We start from the raw sequence: 19,367 nt of genomic DNA, 5'->3' as shown, positions 1-19,367 counted from the left end.
GAGAGAGCGATATGCCTCGTTGATGTCGACACTAGTTCCGACGTCTGGGTGGCTTGAGTGGTGCATTGTGCTTGATGGGTAGATTCTAAAGATGGGGTTACCCAGTATTCTTGCTGTTCAATGGAAATGCATTGTATTCATGAAGTATGAATTCCATTGCATTATTCCAATATGCCAACCCTCTCCGAAATTACTCAAGAACAGCCAGTTTACCTGCAACTTTCTCCTAAGCTCTGCAAACTTCCCATGTTGTTGATATTTACCTTTGTAAACTCCGCTTCTAGGTTACTTCGAATCTGATTCCGCACTTTCACCCTTCCACTGTGCTCAAACTCCTCGCTTGTTCCAAGTCTTGCGTTAGTCTTAGGGTCTTCATGAACTGCTTGTTCAAGTCATTCACTTTGTTTGTTCTTCCGGCCATATTCTTGAGCTATTTATCCAGTATTAACCTCGAGTGAGAAGTGTTGATTTATATTCTCTAGCGAGTAGCAGAAGCTAAGTAGGCTTTTCCCTTCCGATTTGCTATTACCAATGTCCAATGACAAGTCTATATACGTCATTTCACGATCTATGTTTCGATGATCATCAATGCCTCAAAGATGTACGGCGAGTATTATCTCAAGAAGAAGGCCGAGGATCCCAATTATCTATCTCAAAAGTCTCTTTTCATTACTTCGAATTCCCAGGCTCAGTCCCGCTCATTGAGAAGCAGAGTGTCAATATCTATTCTTGAAGCATTCTTTTCGTGAGAACTACTCTTGCCAAACTTTTGTTCATTTGTTACTTTGTTTCATTCTTCGCAATATTGAGAGAGGAATAGAGGACTGAGACACTCTCTCTTGAAATCGTAGTCATGTGGGATCAGACGAGAATTACTTTTTCTGTTATTGGTAACCTGGTGTGACTAACCTGTCTTGATGATTAATCACCTGATGATAGAATTATGAGTAAATGAAGTACCAGGCTTCCATTTCCAGATGTTGAGTATGGTCCATCGAAAGCGGGATTCAATTATTTGTCTCGCAAGATACATTTTGAGCACGAGTTTTTAAAACAACATCTGCGCACAATCCGGGGTCATAACGATTATTCCCTTCTCGCATAATATAATATTGCTGATCGTCAAATAAATGGGTGAAAACTGCTATTGGAAATGCAGAGGCTCAAACATTTGAATTGGGAGAAACGGCGCTATCAATAGATGAAAATATAGCAGGTTTGGTGAAAGTTGTAAGTTCGAGTTCACGCAAAAAGAAAGAGGGGGTTTGTTGACGGGATCATATAGATTGATGGAGCTACCGGAGTTAAGACCTCAGGGAAATTTATGGAGCACATTGGTAACGAATTGGATTGGTAGCATTGGGTATTGAAGCAGAATTTCTACAGTGGCTGGGGAAGTTTCCAACTTGTTGGTATGTACTACTTTACTATAAACTTGGTCACAGAATCATAGCCAGCGTTTTCAACCAATAGTAGGTTACAGTCATGCAATTGCTGGTTTCCTACTCAGTGATAGCTTTATTGGTTCCACGTATTTGCATTGTATATGATAGACCACCTGTGCATTCTGGTGGGCGATTGAATTCAATCCCCAGAGAATGAAAGTGCAGAGAATTCCTAGTATACGAAACACTATCTCTACCGCTTAGCCGCAGTTTCATGCTTAACCAGATCTCAGGTAGTTTCAACTTAAATACTGCCTCAAATCTTAGACCTCGGCATTCAAGAGTTAAATTTACTGGTAGATATTTTATCCATTCTCTTAACATCCGCTTAGAGCATAGACTTATTGCGTCTCAGCACATATCAAGACTGATGAAGAACAATTTTCATGTCTTTGAATGACTACTTTTTCCTTGTCTTTGAGCTAAGTCCTAGGAGAATAAAAGACTTGCAAGATCAGAGACGAATCCAATTCTGAACGGTCAGTTCAGATTCACACAAATAGAGCGACAGATATGATACAAAATGGATAATAAAGGCAGAAGATTGTAAGAGCAGAAAGTGCGTATAAGAGAATGGTGTCAACACGTACCTACCGTACTCAAATTGCATATGCCTTTCAAAGCCATGGCTATCGTCTGCTAGCATTGAAAGCCTGAAGTCCTTCGCCTTCGAATGGAAATTCTTCGCATACAATGTCTGAGTCGCGCATATCTTTAACCGAGACTTGTGCCCAGCTTAGGACTTTATCATCGTGACGTGTGACACGATGAGAGTAGTTATTATATTACCATTGTGAGACCGATTGCAGTCACGGGATTCAACTTCTTAGAAGATTGTCTTTTTGCGTGATCTAACCAAGTATCTCCATCTTCCGGTGGAATACCCGATTTCAGTAGGATCTTGGTATCTTGAGGCCAAGGGAAAGTTCCAACCTCTAAAAGATAGGGGTATATATTTTGACCTGTATACTTACCTATTGGGTTATTTACTACAACAATGTCCCTTATGTGATCCCGGACTTTATTGCGCATGACCTTGAGTGCAGGCGCATAGGCTAGCATGTGGAGACTGAAACTGGCAGATCTATCTACAAGGAAAGGACTGCTCAGCGTAATTTCAAATTTTGATTGTGCGCGTGCAATGTTAGAGAGAGTCTTTCTGATAAATTCAATATTTGAGGTTCCCAATCTGCGGACGAGTTCCAAATTAGGCAATACTTGTGCATCGACCCTCGGTGCATAGATATCTTTTCGAATACTTCTCAGCCTAAATTCGTCAAGTGGGCTTAGGCGCACTATAACGTTTACGACTCGTCCGAACGGCTCTCTGGTTTGAGGAAAGAATGGTAGTGGCAAAACCATAGTGAATAAAGTTAACAGCAGGAATATATAAGCCCAATCATCCAAATTCTCGATCCTAAAGTTAGCCAATCTCTTTGACGAACGAATGGGAGGTAATACTATAATTGAGAGTATTATTTCGACTTCAGACTCCAATCAATCAACTTTTGATTCAGCTTTGAAATTGTACAGGAGCCTTGATCAGAAATAGCTAGTATGTATAACTCTGATTCGGTAGTATATTATGAACATAAGATCTCGGTTCGCTTGCATCTCGTGCGTGAAAATTGACGTCAATTTGTGTATCTACCAAAAGAACTAACGACCAGTTGAGACCAAATTGGCAAACTGTGGTTAGGATGGAGGACAATCACACTCATCAATCGAGACCAATTTAGATGTAGATTTGACTTGGTATATCCAGGTATTTGATGTTGATTCTTATGAGAAATGGGTAACAGTGTGTAGTGAGATTTCGCATGGGAAATACATCTTCTAGCTGACTAATCGAAGATTAATATCCAGCCACAATCGAGCCACAAATCGATCTCATCACAGCAACAACGTAGCTAATTCATTTCAACGTCCAACATGCACTGCACATATTCCAATCTTTCACCAACATCCTACTCCAATCCATCCTTCTAATTAGCACCATGCTCCGGTGCTCCTCCCTGAGGACCCCAAATACTCCTCTCTTGCAACCATTCCAACTTTCCACTCTGCTTATCCACCTTCCCAAACATAAAGCTTTCAAATTCCGTATCTTCCCCATCAACTTTGATAGTTCCCGTCATGTGTGCTGCCAGACTATCTCCATCGCGGAGGAATTGATCGCTATACATATCTGTGTCAGCTTTCCGTAGCTCAATCTTTCTCTCACCTCCTAAAGACTACTTGCTAAACTCAGGAGATAACTTACACAACAGGTTGATACGCACTAATCTTCCCCCTCCACATCTCAATCCCCTTGATCCAATTCTCGGCATTTGATTTCTGTCCGTTCATCACATGATAGAATGTAGGAAGAGCAGTAGCTTCTGCATACGTCTTTGCTTCAGCAGGTGGACCAATTAGACTCTCTTCCATCGCGCGCTGGAAGCCTTGAATTGTGGATGTATATTCGGCCATTGCTTATTCAAATTGGAAGTTTGAGAAATCGCTACGCAGTTTGGAAGTGTTGTGTGAATTTACCTTCTTTTTCTTTCTTCTCTTTTTCAAAAGAAAATCATTAATGATTGCAAACAATGAGGAAGCTGATCTGCTTATGGTGCCAAATATCTTTGCTGCGCCGCACAACTAACAGTTGGACTGTCAAAGTGACGTCCGCGAGTGGATATGCGGGATATTTGTGTAATGGGGGATGGCGCTAGTCATGGTTATATCTTATGTGAGAAAGTAGCTCTTAGGCTGGATCAGCGCCCCATGGTGTTTTTTTTAATCAAAACGAAGTGGTATTTAATCTATAACGCTTTTCTTCTGACTGGGCATCTTCTTTACGTGTATTCAGTGTGATGTCAAGGTTGTTCGAAGTCTCAATGTACTTGTTCTCAGTATATGCGGTCTCGCCCATTCTCCTCCTCCCCCCTTCTTCCAATTCAAATTCAAATCCACTACTTCTTTCTCCCAGCCCTCCTAACCAAGACAAACTATCATCCCAATTCAACCTCTCTTGGTTAGTTCCTTACCATTTTCTCTTCTACTCCCTTCAAAAAGAGGCAGAATAATCACACCCACACAATTTCTTCCTATTCCACTCCATCCCTCTAACCCCCAACTTCCCCAGCTAGCATAATAACACTTATTAAATTTGAAATCATGCCTTACCTTACCAGTATCAATATCAATACTAATCAATCTCCATCTCCATCTCCATCTCCATACTCTAAATCCCAAATCCAAATCTTCAATCCCCAATCCACAAACTAGAATACCCCAACTCAACATCCATCATTCACCACGATTCTTTCCAAGTCTTCTCTCCCTCCCCATATCAAATCTCCAACCCAAATTCCAACACAAATCCCAGCACCCAAGCTATCATTCAGGAGGGCTTTACCAACTTCCAGATATCGAGATCCCTATCCCCATCAATCCTCATCTTCCCCATCATCCAACCCACTTGTATCTTTCCAACCAACCTAACACACACCCACACTTAAACTCCTACCATAGACTTACACTAAATTATCTCCCCCCCTTTTCCACTTTATGTTACCTCAGCTCTTTCCCTCTCACTGATAACCATCCGATATAAGAAACTCAATATCAATTCCCAACTTCCAATTCCCAACTCCCAATTCCCAACTCCCAATTCCCAACTCCCAAACATCTCCTCGCTTAACAGGATTACTTATTCAGAGCTAGCTAACATCATCTGAGTAGATTCTATCCAGTCAGCTAAATACATAGATATATAGATATATAGACCTATTCACCTCTTCACCTCCCCACCCACCCACTCATTCATCAAATCAACGAAAAGCTCTTCAAATATCAATATCAAATCAAATCAAATCAAATAATCTCACTCGTCATTCTTTATTTATCTATCCATCCATCCATCCAATCTCTCACTACAAACACTACAAACACTACAGAAATAGAAAAATTACACTCTGTACCTACCTACCTGACTACCTGACTAATTGTCAACTCTACTGTAACCACACACACATATACCAGCTCCCTTCAAAATTACCAATCCACATATAATAAATCAGGTAATGAAATATAATCTCTAACAATTTCATCTCATAATCAATAATCATATCTCTTTACTCTTCACTCTTCACTCTTCACTCTTCACTCTTCATTCTTCACTCTTCACTCTTCACTCTTCATCTTACAATCTAGGGAATTTTGAAATCGTTTTCTCAAATTTAGATGTATAAGTTTTCCTTCCCTTTAAATCTATTCTCGCTAATATCTATTCACAGAATTTTGACTTCGAGGTCTTAATGTACTGTACCAACATAGACCATATAATTCATCACCACCCTACATCCTCCCTTCAACCTCTCTAATCACTATCTTCCTCTTCACTATCCTCCTCCTCCTCCTCGCTACTCTCCTCGCTCTCCGCCTCCCTCAACCACTCAACAAACACTCCCGTCCTCTCCCTCACCTTCTTCATCTCCGCATCCCCGCCCTCCTTTCCATCCCCTCCACTTTCTGCCTCCTCCCACCATCCCAAAATCGCTTCTTCAGTCACCACATCCCTCTCATATAATTTCTGGCAAAGACTCGCCATAACCGGCGCTCCATTCTGTTTCCCCACCAATCCCTTCTGCAAACAAACGAGGAATTCTTTCATCCCCCCTTCATCCCTCTCAATTCCCACCGCGACCTCCTCCAAGAATTTCTGTGCACCCGCTACACTCAATGCCTGCACCGTTGCTTCGACCGCTGTTTTCGTTCCGGCCGTTACAACTTCCGCTATGAATTTCGTAAAAGCCGCTGCGATTGCTCTGCGAATTTGATAATCATCCGCATCATTACTTAATCGCAAGCCCATAAATTCCAATTTCGCACCATCGAAATCCCCATTCTCTCTTAATGTATCAAGAAGACCTTGAACAGCATCATGATGGAAAGATTCCGAATTGCCATGTCCATGTTCATCATCCGATAACGAGCCTGCGAAACTGGAGTGACGGGATCGAGTATCAACTTCACCGGCTGAAATTTCGGATGAGATAGTAGAGATGGATTCGCTAGAGATATTGAGATGTGCGGTTGAGTATATGAGACTAGAGTGAAAGGCGCTAGATTCTTCATCTTCAAATTCTTCTTCGTCAATGAATTCATATCCTTCTCCGCCTTCTCCAACGATTTTAGAGTCGGTGGGTGTATCGTCATCAGACTCAGAATCATCCTTTGCTCTCTGTCCGGTTGTGATACGTGATCCTTTAGTGATTTCAATTCCATCAGCTATCCTCACACCGAATGAAAGAAGTGATCCTTCACTAATCTTGCACTTTTGTCCAATCAAAACATTATTAGCAACTATAGTCTGCTCCACAGATGATCCATCACCAATGATAACATCATCCCAAATATAAGCATTCTTAATCGTGACATTCTTTCCAATTCGACATCCTCTACCAATAGTACTATTGATAATCGTCGAGCCATCTCCTATACTCGTACCTGCCCCTAACACAGTTCTTCTACCAATCTTGCAAGTTCGAGCTAATATGACACCATTTTCCTTGCAAAATCCACCTCGTTGGAATTTATATGTTTGTCCTGCGACTAAATTGCTATCTGGAACAAGGGGATATGTCCATCTTCCCAGAACATCCTTGGTTATAGCTTCATAAGCTTGTAGATTAAATGCTCGAGCTGCGTAATGATCTGTTACAATCTCGGTATGAATAGTCTTTCCATTCAGTTCATAATCTTTCAATACACCATGTAAGAAATGTCTTCTAGGAACCTCGTAGTCGAAAGATTCCGCCCATAATGCTAGTACATCCGGTGTACAAATATCGATACCACAATCAATAAAATCCGTTCGAATCTCTATTTCGGAATTTTCTGAAATTATGTCCGGATCGAGACTGAGATATTTATTCGATTGAAGAGGGTTCATCTCTTCATAATGAAGACAGCGGTTCTTCGTTGGATCCAAGACAAAAACCGGTGTAATACCATTCGATTTTGTTCTATGCTCTTCCAATCCAGCTGATCTTAAAATCATAGTCATAATAGCATTTTTATTCGCATATCTCCTGGCTCTATGTGCAGCCAACGCAGAATCGATTGGTAAATTCGAGACCAAATCCCCATGAACCAGTAGAAAATCCCCCGTAATCCAATTTCGCGCGTCCAAATCCCGCATCGCATCTCCAACCGAGTGGGCCGTAGTTTTGACAATCATGAGTTTGCTGAAGGGGGACGAGGGCGAAGTTTGTGGGTCCCATTTGGAGTTATGGAGGTATTCTTCTACAGCTTCGGTATGTGCACCACAGTATATATAGATATCCGCGACACCGGACATGGCGAGAAATTCGAGTGTATATTCGATGAGAGGAGTATTGGCTAGAGGTAACAGACATCTTGGTGTGTTCAAAGTAAAAGGATTAAACCTCGTCTCGAAGGAATCGGCCAGTACCACAGCTTGCAATGTCTCATCTCTCTCATCTTCTTTCTTTCCTCCACCTGCCGCAGCACCCTTTTTGCCTTTAGAACCACCTCCTTGTGCTCCCTTTCCTCCAACCCCGCCAGCATTCTTGGTGGACTTTGCCGATTGTGCCATATTCGTTTGCTTGTGTGTCTCTTTTTGGGGGAAGGAAAAAACTCTCTTTATGTGCGGAATGAATAGATAGTATTTCGGTTATTGTATTTCATGAAGGAACAAATATATGATAACAATCCAGTCCCTTGTATAAAAGTATCTTCTAAGTTCCAATAATTGTTTGAGGTTGAGTTGAGAAGATATAAATCCAAAATTGATGAAAATCGAGGGGTAGAATAATTCGTTGCTTTGGTTGACTCATTCACAGCCTTTCCATTCATTAGCTTATTATTAGTTTTTTTTAGCATTTGGTGGGGTTGTAGCCTTCCGTACTCATTTCCCGCATTTCAATTTCAGCCTCGTCTTGTGCCTCGCTTCCTTGAAGGCTCATTGCATATAATATCATGAGTCTCTAAGAATCTAGACCTTCAGGTGGGCTGACGATCTAGATTTCTTATCATTAACCAAGTGTATATAAATGTCAGCTCCATCCCTTCATGGCCATCATTTTCATATCTCAAAAAAGCGACATTCTGGGTATTCAATTTTTTTATATTTTATCAACCTAAAAACCTATGAATAGTTTTCGACCGTCAACAATTCTAGATAGCTAAATAGCTATACTTGTTTTTCAATCTGTCAATTCTGCGGATCGAAGTACCGAGTTGGATTACTTCGACATTAAACCAGACATATATCGACCTGTCCGATTTCCCGGCTACTCGTTCATCCATATAAACGCCCCGTCCTGTCCCATCCGAATCCAGACCAAACCATGCCATGATTCGCATCTAAGTTTTCTAATCATTTAACAAACACCGAGATGCCTTCATGGCTCGCCGGATATTGTTCTCGTCAGACCGTCCTGCTCGCGAAAGAAATATAAATGAAGCTACCATCTGAGCTTTTAATGTCCAAAAAATTTGTCCCGCAGTGATTAGATAATTCAATCTAAATCAGGGACTGAGAAAAATATACAAATTAAAGACCAATCGAGTCAATAGCGATGGGGTGCAGAATCTTTGAGAATTGATCTGTCGGAAAGATATCTAACAGAAAATTATGGGACTGAAGGAGGTAAGTCAAGGTCCTCATCATGTAATCAAGTATGGTAGCTTGGGTTATTCTTGTTTGATCGAACAACAAACTTTTGAAACGGGGGGTTCGTCTTCTTGAAATAGAAGTTGGCAGTTGGGGAAGAGATTTCAGCCTTGCTGGTAGTTTCCAGGCGGGGCATACATTCTCTGGCGTTTTTGATCAGAATTGCCATCCGGGGTACTGGAACCACTTATATCGGATATGCCTCTCCTATGTGGAGGTCTCTGATTACCTAGACCGGATAGAGGCGCAGCGAAACCAGATTGAGAATGAGGGTGGGTTGGGGTCACAGAATATGATGGGTCTCTCATGCCATTAGTAGGCTGCATATAGCTCCCTGGGGCCGATGTTACAACTGGAGACCCCCCTGGTAATTGAATTGGCGACTGCCAAGATGTAGCAGTTTGAGGTGACTTTCCAGAAGCTGTATCATCTACTATGGACTGGGTAGCAGTTAATTGGCCCATGTTTAGACCCAATGGAGGGTGAGACTGCGATTGGGTTGGGGTAACAAATCCACCCGGATGTGACATTGGTCCGGGGCTTGAGAAACCGATCGAAGGCGCATCCTTTCTGAAATGAGCCAAGTGTTTCTCAAGTGCTTTCATCATACCCTCTTTCGTGAAAGGTTTGGGTAAGACATCATTCATGCCTAGTCAAGTCAGTATTCGAAAGATGAAACGTATGTGTGTATGTGTAATGTGACTAACCGTAACGGAAGTACATTTCAATGTCATCAGTTCGAATATTTGACGTCATTGCAATGATAGGAATATTTGCACGTATTTCTCGTATGCAAACAGTGGCAGACACTCCATCAAGGTGCGGCATAATAATATCCATTAAAATGAGATCGAAATGATTTTCAGCACCAAGGTTGATTTTGCTTACTGCCTCGAGGCCATCACGCTATTGAGGGTAAGCTTTGAATGCACAACAAATTGCACAAACGGGGTAAAAACTTACTGCTATATCAACTCCACATTCAAATGATTCCAAGAATTTAGTTCCAATTCGTGCGCATACCTGATCATCCTCTACCAGTAAAATCCTGGGCTTCCGTTCACCCCAAATCGAAACCATACCCTTCTTACGCGGGCCGGGTGCACGAGGAGGTTGAGGCATCAGCTCGGCGGGGGGCATACTGTCCCTTGGCATTAATCCTTGAGGGGGAAGCGCGTATGGGATGTTATTGACATGCTGTTGATCAATCGGATCAATACCGACGATAGCACCAACAGGATAGACCAAATTATCCAATTCAGATTTGTCCATAGAATAGCCTGTTGTTGGGGCATTCACTGAGTCGGAAATCGGAGGCATTGAAACAAGTCCTCCTGGATCATTTGGGGGAGTTGAGTAATCTTGTCGTAGATGATAATCGTGACTCATTTGTTCCAACTCTTTGCTGGGAAAATTCTCGGCCGACAGTTGCCCAAGAAGGCTTCGAGCTTGAAGCAATGGAGTTGACGGATGACCATCTTCCGTAGGTCGGCCGAGCATGTTAGGTCCAGCACCATTTGAAAGTCCTGGAGCGCGACCATTCCTTCGCTGCGCGTCCTGGCCAAATAGATGTCCAACGAGACCATGCATAACCCCTTCGTGATTTTTGATGAACTTTTGAGCATCGACAACTTGTTGTAATAGCATTACGTTAAGCTGTGCTAAATCCTGATAACTTCGAGATAGGCCTTGTAGTTGTTGTTGAGTGGCGGCGAGTTGATTACCAAGGAGGTCCATTTGCTGTTGGGCATGAGCCGGGTACGTTTCTTCATTACTCTGAGCAACCTTCCTCGGAGCTGGTGCCTTTCGTCTGATATTATCTAGTGAATCCTTTTTGTTCGCTTGAAATTCGGGATGTTTGAACTCCCAAGCCTGTAAATAAATTAGTTTGACGCCTTTGTATAGTTAGAAATACCACGCACATTTTGCCCATAAGGAGATTGTGTGTTATCCTCATTATTTTGTCGGACCTTGTGGAAATCATATTTGTTTAGCTGTCTAACAAAACTAGCAAAGTTGCTGTGTTTGAAGTGCTTCGGGAGGATTTGTTTGGTAAATTTCTCGTTCTATATCTCTGTATTAATAACGGATCAAGATTCAACAATTTTCCCATTCGAAGACATACTTCAAGAACCACAAAACTCTCTCCTGCTTCACCCCACCGTACTATACTTTCATATGTTGGGTCTTCGAGCATTCTAAAGATTGGGCAGAATTAGCGGTTTGTCGCATGAATGATTACCCAAGTCGGACATCGAACGAGCTATTTGCTTACTTGTATAATTTTCGGACCTGTGAAAGAGATATTAGTCATTGAAGATATTTCAAATATTTGCGCCATCACGTCGCGAAAAGGTACAAGTATTGTGTGTGTGTGTGTGTGTGTGTACTTACAAAGTCGCTGGAATTGTTGGCGGAAGGACCAGCCATATCTCCACCCTTCTCCATCATATTTGCGCGGGAACCTGTCCGATGACAGGAATATCAAACGATATTATTCCCTTCCCCCCAAAGAACCTGATTTGTCGACGACGATGTGGGCGAGGATAACCTCTATATAGATAGAGACGGGGAGTATATATAAAAAGGGACGATGATTCCAGGTACCCAGTAGTAGTACAAATGACCTTTTTCTAGATGCACGGGCCGTCGCGTCGGTGGGAAAAAAATAAAAAGAATGCCTTAAAAGGTGTTAAAGTGTAATAAAAGCTGTAGGCCAACACACACGGTTAACGGGAAGTCATTTTTGGAGAATCCCGGAGGATTATTTGAGAAACGAGATTTGAATGATGATGTGAGTGATATGAGTGATAAGGTGATAAAGTGATAAACGATGCTGTTTTTTTTCCTGGGGTATAATGTATCGATCGAGTTAAGGATGACGACTTACAAGAATAGAGATTGAAGAGAATGAATGGATTGATGTTGAAGGGATACAAACAAGCAATCTAGAACGGGACGACTATCTAGATCTCAAGCGGTCCGGCTGTGTGTGTATGTGTATGTGTATGTGTATGTGTATGTGTGTGTGGTTCTATTAAAAGGCTGCAGATCTAGAACTCGAGGAACAAGAGAGGGAAGGATAGAGGAAGAAAGAAGGTTTGATGCGTATATCTTTGGTGCGGCTGCCCTTTTTTTCTTCTCTCTCTTTTCTTCTTCTTTTCAAATTAAGTGTGACATTATGGTTTTCTAAGTGTGAGGTGTGTATAGTATGGTACGAGGTGCGATGAGAGAATGGGTAGTGCGGCTGGTGCCAAATGATATAAAATGAATGATACAGCACGGAGTCGTAGGGTGGGAGGGTAGGAGGACAGCGGGTAGCAGGCGAGTAGACGAGTAGACGAGTAAGAGGTAGAGTTCAAAGTAAGTTCAGAGTCTAAAGTAAATTCAAAGTTCAAAGTCCAAAGTTCAAAGTCCAAAGTTCAAAGTCCGAATTCCAAAATCCAGTTGCTACAATTTAATAAACCACGATAGGTACTAGGAAACACTTTCGTACCATTAGCAAGAATATCAAGTTTAATCCTGGTGAAGTGGAGATTCCTTTTGAAAGTTTAAAAACTTTAGATGTGATTTAAATCATGTTAGTCTTGACTGGGAAGTAGACCTTACCTATATCAGAGCAGCTAATACCAATCTGGCTGATGGTGGGTGGACTGCGGGTGTGCTGGAAGTATTGATGAGATGTGTATGGAGTGTTCTCTCTATCTTTCTGCATTATCATGGATTATACTCGAGTCACTCACTCGCTCAGGGTCACTTATCACTTTTTCTTCTGGCCCTTTGCTCTGTCTGTCTGTGCTGTGTTGTACTCCTGTGCCTTATTCTTTTATTTGCCGATGAAAACTTTCCATGAACCCTGAATATCATTGGACGGGACCAGCTTTAATTTTTTCCAGTAATCCGCAATGAGAAAACGATACAAGGATGGAGGCGAAGGAGAAAAAACATCAAGATTCATAGAGAGGGAGGAGACGTGAGCTCCAGCACGAATTAGATGTCGAGAAAAGGGTGAAAGGCTGCTTGAGTGTTTGCATGTTTGAATAAGGGACCACCTCTTATTAATTTATTGATCTTTCGGAAGAGATCCCCGAGAGTAATAAGATTTTAAATTTTACGCATTGGATGGGATAATGACAAAAACCTTGAACCTTGAATATACGGAGGAATATTGGTAAGTGGTAATAAGTTGTATATAAGTTGTAAGTTGTAACTTTCATTCATTAGATACATAGTACACACATATTACATATTACTGCATCTGCATCTACCTGGGTATCGGTATAACAACCTAGTCAGTATGTATATATGCAACCGAGAGAAAAAACTGTTTGAATCAAGACTTGAAGAGAAAAGGGTGTGGTCGTGTAGGAGGACGCTCTCCCTCATTGATCTAATTGCCGACCAAATACTCCATAGCTCTCCACTTGATGTGTTGTTAAATGTTGAAAAGTCTTCGACGATGTAATGTACCAACACCAGCAAGTTTTGAATCATAAAAGCTTTGATGAAGGGGCTCGTACCGAGAGAAAAGCACATGCCACCTTTGCACCTTTGAGCCACAAACCAAGTACTAGGTAGAGGACTAGGTAGTAGGGAGGTGTACGGAGTAAGTACGATGTAGGTACGTAGGGAGGCACACTCGAGTATTACTTATAAAAGATGTCCTCTGATCTGATAAAGAAACTCCTCCTCCTTCTCCCGGTGCTCTTCTTGTCATGAACCATGCTACTTAGTGTTCCTCGAACCGAGCGTGTGCAGGTAAGATGTTGTGTTGTGGCAATTGATCGTCACCCATTCAAGCATTGCAATTTATCACCACATTTTGATTTTCTGATAGAAATTCTTTCTAAACCAATCAAAGACGAATTGTATTATTCATTTGAAAGAACTTAGAACTTCATATCGTAATCCCGGAGCTTCTTTCTTTCATCCTTCGAACCAATCTCATCGCATGAACAATAGACCTATTTGTATGGATACTGGAAAATGCTATAGATGACAGCATCCCTCCCCTTTATCTCTTTTCGATATGGGTTCATAACTCAAATAAAGTACAATAGCAATGGTGATCGATCAGACGTTTTGAGTACTTCCCCTCTCGGTCTCGTTTGTTCTCTGATTTATCGGTCAAAGAAGAAGAGTTTCCACTTTTCAGCTACGAGCTGTGTGCCAAAGAGCTGGGAATGACGCAGTGGTAGCCACAGCCGAGGGGTTCCTGTCACATGCCATCAGTGACCAGTGACCAGTGACCCTTTATGCATACGAAACATACTGGCACACGCTGCACAGTTGCGTGTATACTTTTCCTTTGAGATACTTTTTGGGCGTTGCTGAGGGTTGAGAAAGAGGAAGACGCGTTGAGGGTCGTATATGGAGTATAGAAACGAGCATGTGTCTATATAAACACATAGCTACTCCGTATATAATACGACTGAGCTAACGTGAGAACCATACTACTTCTCCGCCAACATAGGAATCATGGGAATCATGAGGATCATACTGCCTACTCACTGCCTACTCACTGCCTACTCACTGCCTAGGTACCTTTCACCTACTCAATCATCACGATTTTCTACCTTAGACGCTATTAGACGACACATACGAGATGAACACATTTTAATACGAGCTTAATTCATCTGCTTCATAATCATTCATGTGAGTAAAGTTTAATCCCTTCTCGAGATCTCTTAGAATATTTTGTGTCATTTTAACAAGGCTTCCAAAATCTCCAATGTCTCCACTACTACTTCGTACATCTCAAAAAAAATCGGATATCGGCTTCTCAAAAGGATTTTTATCTCGGGATATCCACTGACATCCCATCCACCCCTCCACCTGAACTCTGTGAAATCTTATCGGATTTATCCAAAAGCAACAAAAAGGAAAGGATCTTCTGTGGTGTCTCCATACTTAACCGGCGCGCATATCAAACTACTGACGCATGAGAGGGGATCCACTGATCGAAAAAAGCAGAATCATCTTGTCATGCTTTGTGGCTTGCTTACAGGACCCCCATGAACTTCTATATCTTGGCTATTAATGTTACTGTACGCAGTAAAGTACAACTACCTGAACATTGTACCACACTGTGTACACACTTTTCTTGATTCGCAGAACTTTCCCTACCGTTCGAACATGGATGCACGCCGCTGATGAAAGGGATGTTGACTTGGATTTCTCGGCACCTTCTTCTTCCTTTTGCTTCTCGGAATATAATCTATGCGGGTTCACGGGAGCGATTGAGGAACCTTCAAGCCAATACGAGTACATCTCAGCCAGAATCCTACTTGTACTCAAATAACATCCAGTGATGATCCTTTCCAAAGTTCAACAAGTACGCATGCATCGTCTACTCAGTACCCCATCCTTGGTCGATGAATGGGAGTGTGGAGGGTATGGACTCAGCGCGAAATCCTAGTATTTCCGCTTTAGTGTAATTTTCGTGCTTGTTTTTGTTCAGCGATAATTACATGTGTTGTGTGCCGCAGAAGATGCCAAGTATCTAAAATATCACTGCGTTAGATTGTGTCTACACCCTCCAGTTTCTATCTACCTTTAGATGTCGACCGTTATCACGTGCGTCGGTTCATTCATTTCGATTATGTAGTCGAATCCTACATCATGCCTTCAAAAGCCTCACGAAATCAGCCATGTTCTGAATACCTTCCTGTATCATATTCCAGTAATTGTTTGTGGGGGGGGGAGGGGGGTTCTAAGCTCAAATTACTCTCGCACTCAAAATGATGTTTGATGGAATTACATGTTATTGCTGTTGATGGTAAACATTCTACTCTCTTTACACTGTCATCTTGACCGCCGCCAACTACTCATACTTTGGCGTAACGGTTCAATTGACCGAAGACCCGAGTCCATACAACATAGGAGCTTTCTCGCCAGGTGACGCGGTGATCACTTCTTCAATAATGTATTCTTCCTTCGCCTACGGGATGACAGACATGGTACGACAGATCGACTTGAAGGGTTCAACAGGGAAGCATTATAAGACTTGTGCCGGCGTACAGAGCTGGAGCTGATCTTGCTATCGATGGGTCTGCGCGCTTTGCTATTATTCTCCCTAATCCGCAGCACGCTGTCAAAAAGTTCCCGGACGGATGATCGGCATATCTCGACTAACTAGCGAAGATGTGAGGGATACTCAGAGTAGAATTCGTTACGTTCGTGGACAAAACTGACTGAGACGAATCTTCGGAATGAGTATCTTGGGAATGCTCTATGAAGGCTTGCCGGATCTCAACGAATGGTGTATGGAAGAATGGTGGATTCGAGGTGTACTGGTCGCAAAAACAAAAATCCAACTACCCCTAACCTATCAGGTCTTGGCATTTCTACTTGCTATCCGCAAACGTTGTCTAACCCCTTCCAGTGTCATTTTAGCTAGAAAATCGTCTACCAACAAGTCCTCTATACCTCTGTACGCAATAATCTTATCCTTCGATGTTCTCCCACGAATAACTTCTAGGTCGGTCTTTGGACATTTTAATATCTACATAGACACTGTTAGGCAATCATTCAATAATCATACTGTTTAAAACATATTGGCCAAAAGAAAAGCCAGTAACAAAAATGAATCCATACGTGACTCAAAACCTCAACAACACCTTTATTTGCTTCATTATCCCGTGCTGGTTGGGCGACGCATACTTCGATTGAAGAAGATGTGTCTGAGAAGGCTTTTATACCTACTCTTGATGCGCTGGAGTTGGGTTTAACGTGACAGCTTAAATGAATGGTTTGTTTGACTATCTTGAGAGAACCACCTACAATCTTCTTCATTGTTGGAATTATCGAGGCTATTGTAGATTGTTGTTCTAGGTTCTTTCCGTATCACGTCCGGTGTACAGAAAACATTCATTGTGTGAAGCGAATGAGAGTCGAGAACCGTAGCGCTACTGTTACGCTAAACTCTAAGACGCTTAGCGCCACGGCTGGTCAAAGCATTTCGAGATTCGAGGAAAGCAACACCAGATAGAAATTCTGGCAACGTCGAGAACCTAGGTACCTATCAATCGCATCTGCAAAACAACGACAATTGAGCGCAGAAGTTGCACATTATCCCAAGAGCTCTTGAAATCACTGTGTATCTTATCAAGAGCTTCTCACGTTACTGTGACTTACGCCTCATCATGGCGCAAACTCCAAATGGGGGATCGAACTTCAATCAATATACAACCACGGCTTTGAATCGTTGGTCTGTTGCGGATAAACAGTTGCCTGGTAAGATGTTTTTGGATCGGGAGAGATTTGGGAGTGAGGATGGATGAATTGCTAATCATTTATAGCTGTGGATAAAATTAAGGCACTTCATGTTTATGATTTTGATAATACCCGTAAGTTTAATGATATTTCTAGAGGGGCAAAGTTTACCATCCTGTCGAAGCCTTGTGCTCCTATTTACATATACAATTTGCTAACATACTTTCACAGTTTTCAACAGCCCTCTTCCCAATCCGAAATTATGGAACGGACCGACCATAGGATTTCTACAAACTCAAGACACATTTGCGACGGGTGGTTGGTGGCACGATTCGAGAATTCTTGCAGCTACAGGTGAAGGTGTAGAGAAAGAAGAGCCACGAGCTTGGAAAGGTTGGTGGAATGAGCGAATTGTTGAACTCATTCAGCTGAGTATGCAACAAAAAGATGTTCTTTCTATTCTCTTAACTGGTCGTTCCGAGGCTGGATTTTCAGAACTATTGAAAAAAATGCTTGCCAGTAGGGGTCTCGATACGGATATGATTGTCCTAAAACCAGCGGCAGGTCCCAGAAATGAGAGGTTCAGTAGCACAATGAACTTCAAACAATGCTTCTTGGAAAGTTTGATGGAGACATATAAAGGTGCTGAGGAAATCAGAATCTACGAGGATAGAGTCAGACATGTCAAGGCATTCAGAGATTTCTTTACGGATTACAACAAACGTCAAAATGGCTCCAGTGGTATTCCATCTCGCTCTACTATCGTTGCCGAAGTGGTTCAAGTTGCAGATGGAGCTACATTACTTGATCCGGTTGTGGAAGCTGCTGAGGTACAGCGTTTGATCAATGATCATAATGCTGCCATTGAAGCAAGAAATTATGGCGAGAGGCTTCAGATTAAGAAGACTGTTTTCTATACTGGATATTTGATCAATAACACTGACACTCAGAAGCTGCTTACTTTAGCTCAGCTTCCATCGAACATGCCAGATACAGAAGCCAAATTTCTAGCCAATAATGTTCTTATTACTCCACGCCCATGTCCAGAAAGTATCCTTCAAAAAGTTGGAGGGATGGGAAGTAAGACCACCTGGGAAGTAACAGGAACAGCAGTCTTTGAGAACAAGATTTGGGCCGCTCGTGTCAGACCTGTACCGGAATCCAAGAAATTCTATACCGAAAACCCCATTCCTGTAGTCGTTCTCGCATTGCGCAAAGGAGCTCGACCAATTGATGCAGGTAAGATACAAAATTGGCAACCTGTTCCACCAGAGAAGGCATTTGTCTTTGAAAGTACTGTGGGTGAAAAGGTTCTTTTGAGGATAGAGAAGGAAGATCTTTCCGAAAACGAGTATGAGAGTTTGTTCCCCAATAAATCATTCAAGCGCAAGCATTCCCCTGAGCCTAAACCAACAAATGGATCATATGGTGGAAATTATCAAGGGCCATCAAGCAAGAGAGGAAGTCAAGAAAATAACTATGGTGGTGGTCGTGGAGGTCGAGGCAATCATAGGGGAAATGGAAATCAACGTGGAGGCTATGGACGTAATAATCGCGGAGGCAATGGTAATGGTGGAGGAGGTGGCGGTAAGGGAAAGGGACGAGGATATGGTTATAGGAGTTTGGATGATGTTAATGAACGAACATCAAATAATACGCCGCCAGTTTATAATCCGGCAGTTGCGTATGAAGATTTCCCTCCGTTGCAGAAAAACTATCAAACGCCACAGCAACTTGTGCAAGCGCAGTTTCAACAGTATCAGGCGCAGTTGCAGAAGAGTAATGGGGGAAAGAACAGTGGGAATGGAGAGTTGCAATATTTCTAGATGTGGTTTGAGGGGGTGCAGTTGGGGAACTTGAGAATAATGAGAGATGGGAAATAAACAACTACTCGATGATTGTTTTTTACTTATATTATATTATGCTTCTGAATGCATGGAACGGAGGTTTGAACGCATGGCATAGCATGGCATAGCATAGATGCATGGTGTTTCTGGGGCGTTTTGGGAGGGGTCGATAAATTA

At 42.1% G+C, this 19,367-nt stretch overlaps 6 protein-coding genes across 6 annotated transcripts; 1 reads left to right on the top strand and 5 right to left on the bottom strand.

The window, feature by feature from the left end:
- Positions 1–2,225: 2,225 nt before the first annotated feature.
- Positions 2,226–2,807, bottom strand: Bfra_003147 (uncharacterized protein; the record flags this gene model as incomplete). The annotated part of the gene is made up of 1 exon (XM_037333559.1): positions 2,226–2,807. One exon carries the CDS (start codon positions 2,805–2,807, stop codon positions 2,226–2,228), a length of 582 nt encoding a protein of 193 aa, XP_037195687.1.
- A 623-nt stretch (positions 2,808–3,430) lies between these two features.
- Positions 3,431–3,917, bottom strand: Bfra_003146 (putative mitochondrial substrate carrier protein; the record flags this gene model as incomplete). The annotated part of the gene is made up of 2 exons (XM_037333558.1): positions 3,431–3,623; positions 3,709–3,917. The coding sequence occupies 2 exons, from the start codon at positions 3,915–3,917 to the stop codon at positions 3,431–3,433; spliced, it is 402 nt and encodes a 133-aa protein (XP_037195686.1).
- Positions 3,918–5,808: 1,891 nt separating this feature from the next.
- Positions 5,809–8,049, bottom strand: Bfra_003145 (putative translation initiation factor eif-2b epsilon protein; the record flags this gene model as incomplete). The annotated part of the gene is made up of 1 exon (XM_037333557.1): positions 5,809–8,049. The coding sequence occupies one exon, from the start codon at positions 8,047–8,049 to the stop codon at positions 5,809–5,811; it is 2,241 nt and encodes a 746-aa protein (XP_037195685.1).
- Positions 8,050–9,233: 1,184 nt separating this feature from the next.
- On the bottom strand, positions 9,234–11,580 carry Bfra_003144 (putative stress response transcription factor protein; the record flags this gene model as incomplete). Its single annotated transcript, XM_037333556.1, has 7 exons — positions 9,234–9,778; positions 9,837–10,035; positions 10,093–11,001; positions 11,052–11,195; positions 11,255–11,327; positions 11,405–11,421; positions 11,524–11,580. 7 exons carry the CDS (start codon positions 11,578–11,580, stop codon positions 9,234–9,236), a joined length of 1,944 nt encoding a protein of 647 aa, XP_037195684.1.
- Positions 11,581–16,459: 4,879 nt separating this feature from the next.
- Bfra_003143 (putative upf0235 protein) lies at positions 16,460–16,923 on the bottom strand (the record flags this gene model as incomplete). The annotated part of the gene is made up of 2 exons (XM_037333555.1): positions 16,460–16,633; positions 16,726–16,923. 2 exons carry the CDS (start codon positions 16,921–16,923, stop codon positions 16,460–16,462), a joined length of 372 nt encoding a protein of 123 aa, XP_037195683.1.
- Positions 16,924–17,273: 350 nt separating this feature from the next.
- On the top strand, positions 17,274–19,169 carry Bfra_003142 (putative tat pathway signal sequence protein; the record flags this gene model as incomplete). The annotated part of the gene is made up of 3 exons (XM_037333554.1): positions 17,274–17,364; positions 17,430–17,477; positions 17,575–19,169. 3 exons carry the CDS (start codon positions 17,274–17,276, stop codon positions 19,167–19,169), a joined length of 1,734 nt encoding a protein of 577 aa, XP_037195682.1.
- Positions 19,170–19,367: the final 198 nt, after the last annotated feature.

Source organism: Botrytis fragariae (assembly GCF_013461495.1).
Source record: "Botrytis fragariae strain BVB16 chromosome Unknown tig00000012, whole genome shotgun sequence".
In the NCBI taxonomy this organism is placed as follows: Eukaryota; Fungi; Ascomycota; class Leotiomycetes; order Helotiales; family Sclerotiniaceae; genus Botrytis; species Botrytis fragariae.
Note: the sequence above shows the minus strand (reverse complement) of the source record. Positions and strands in the feature narration are given on the sequence as shown.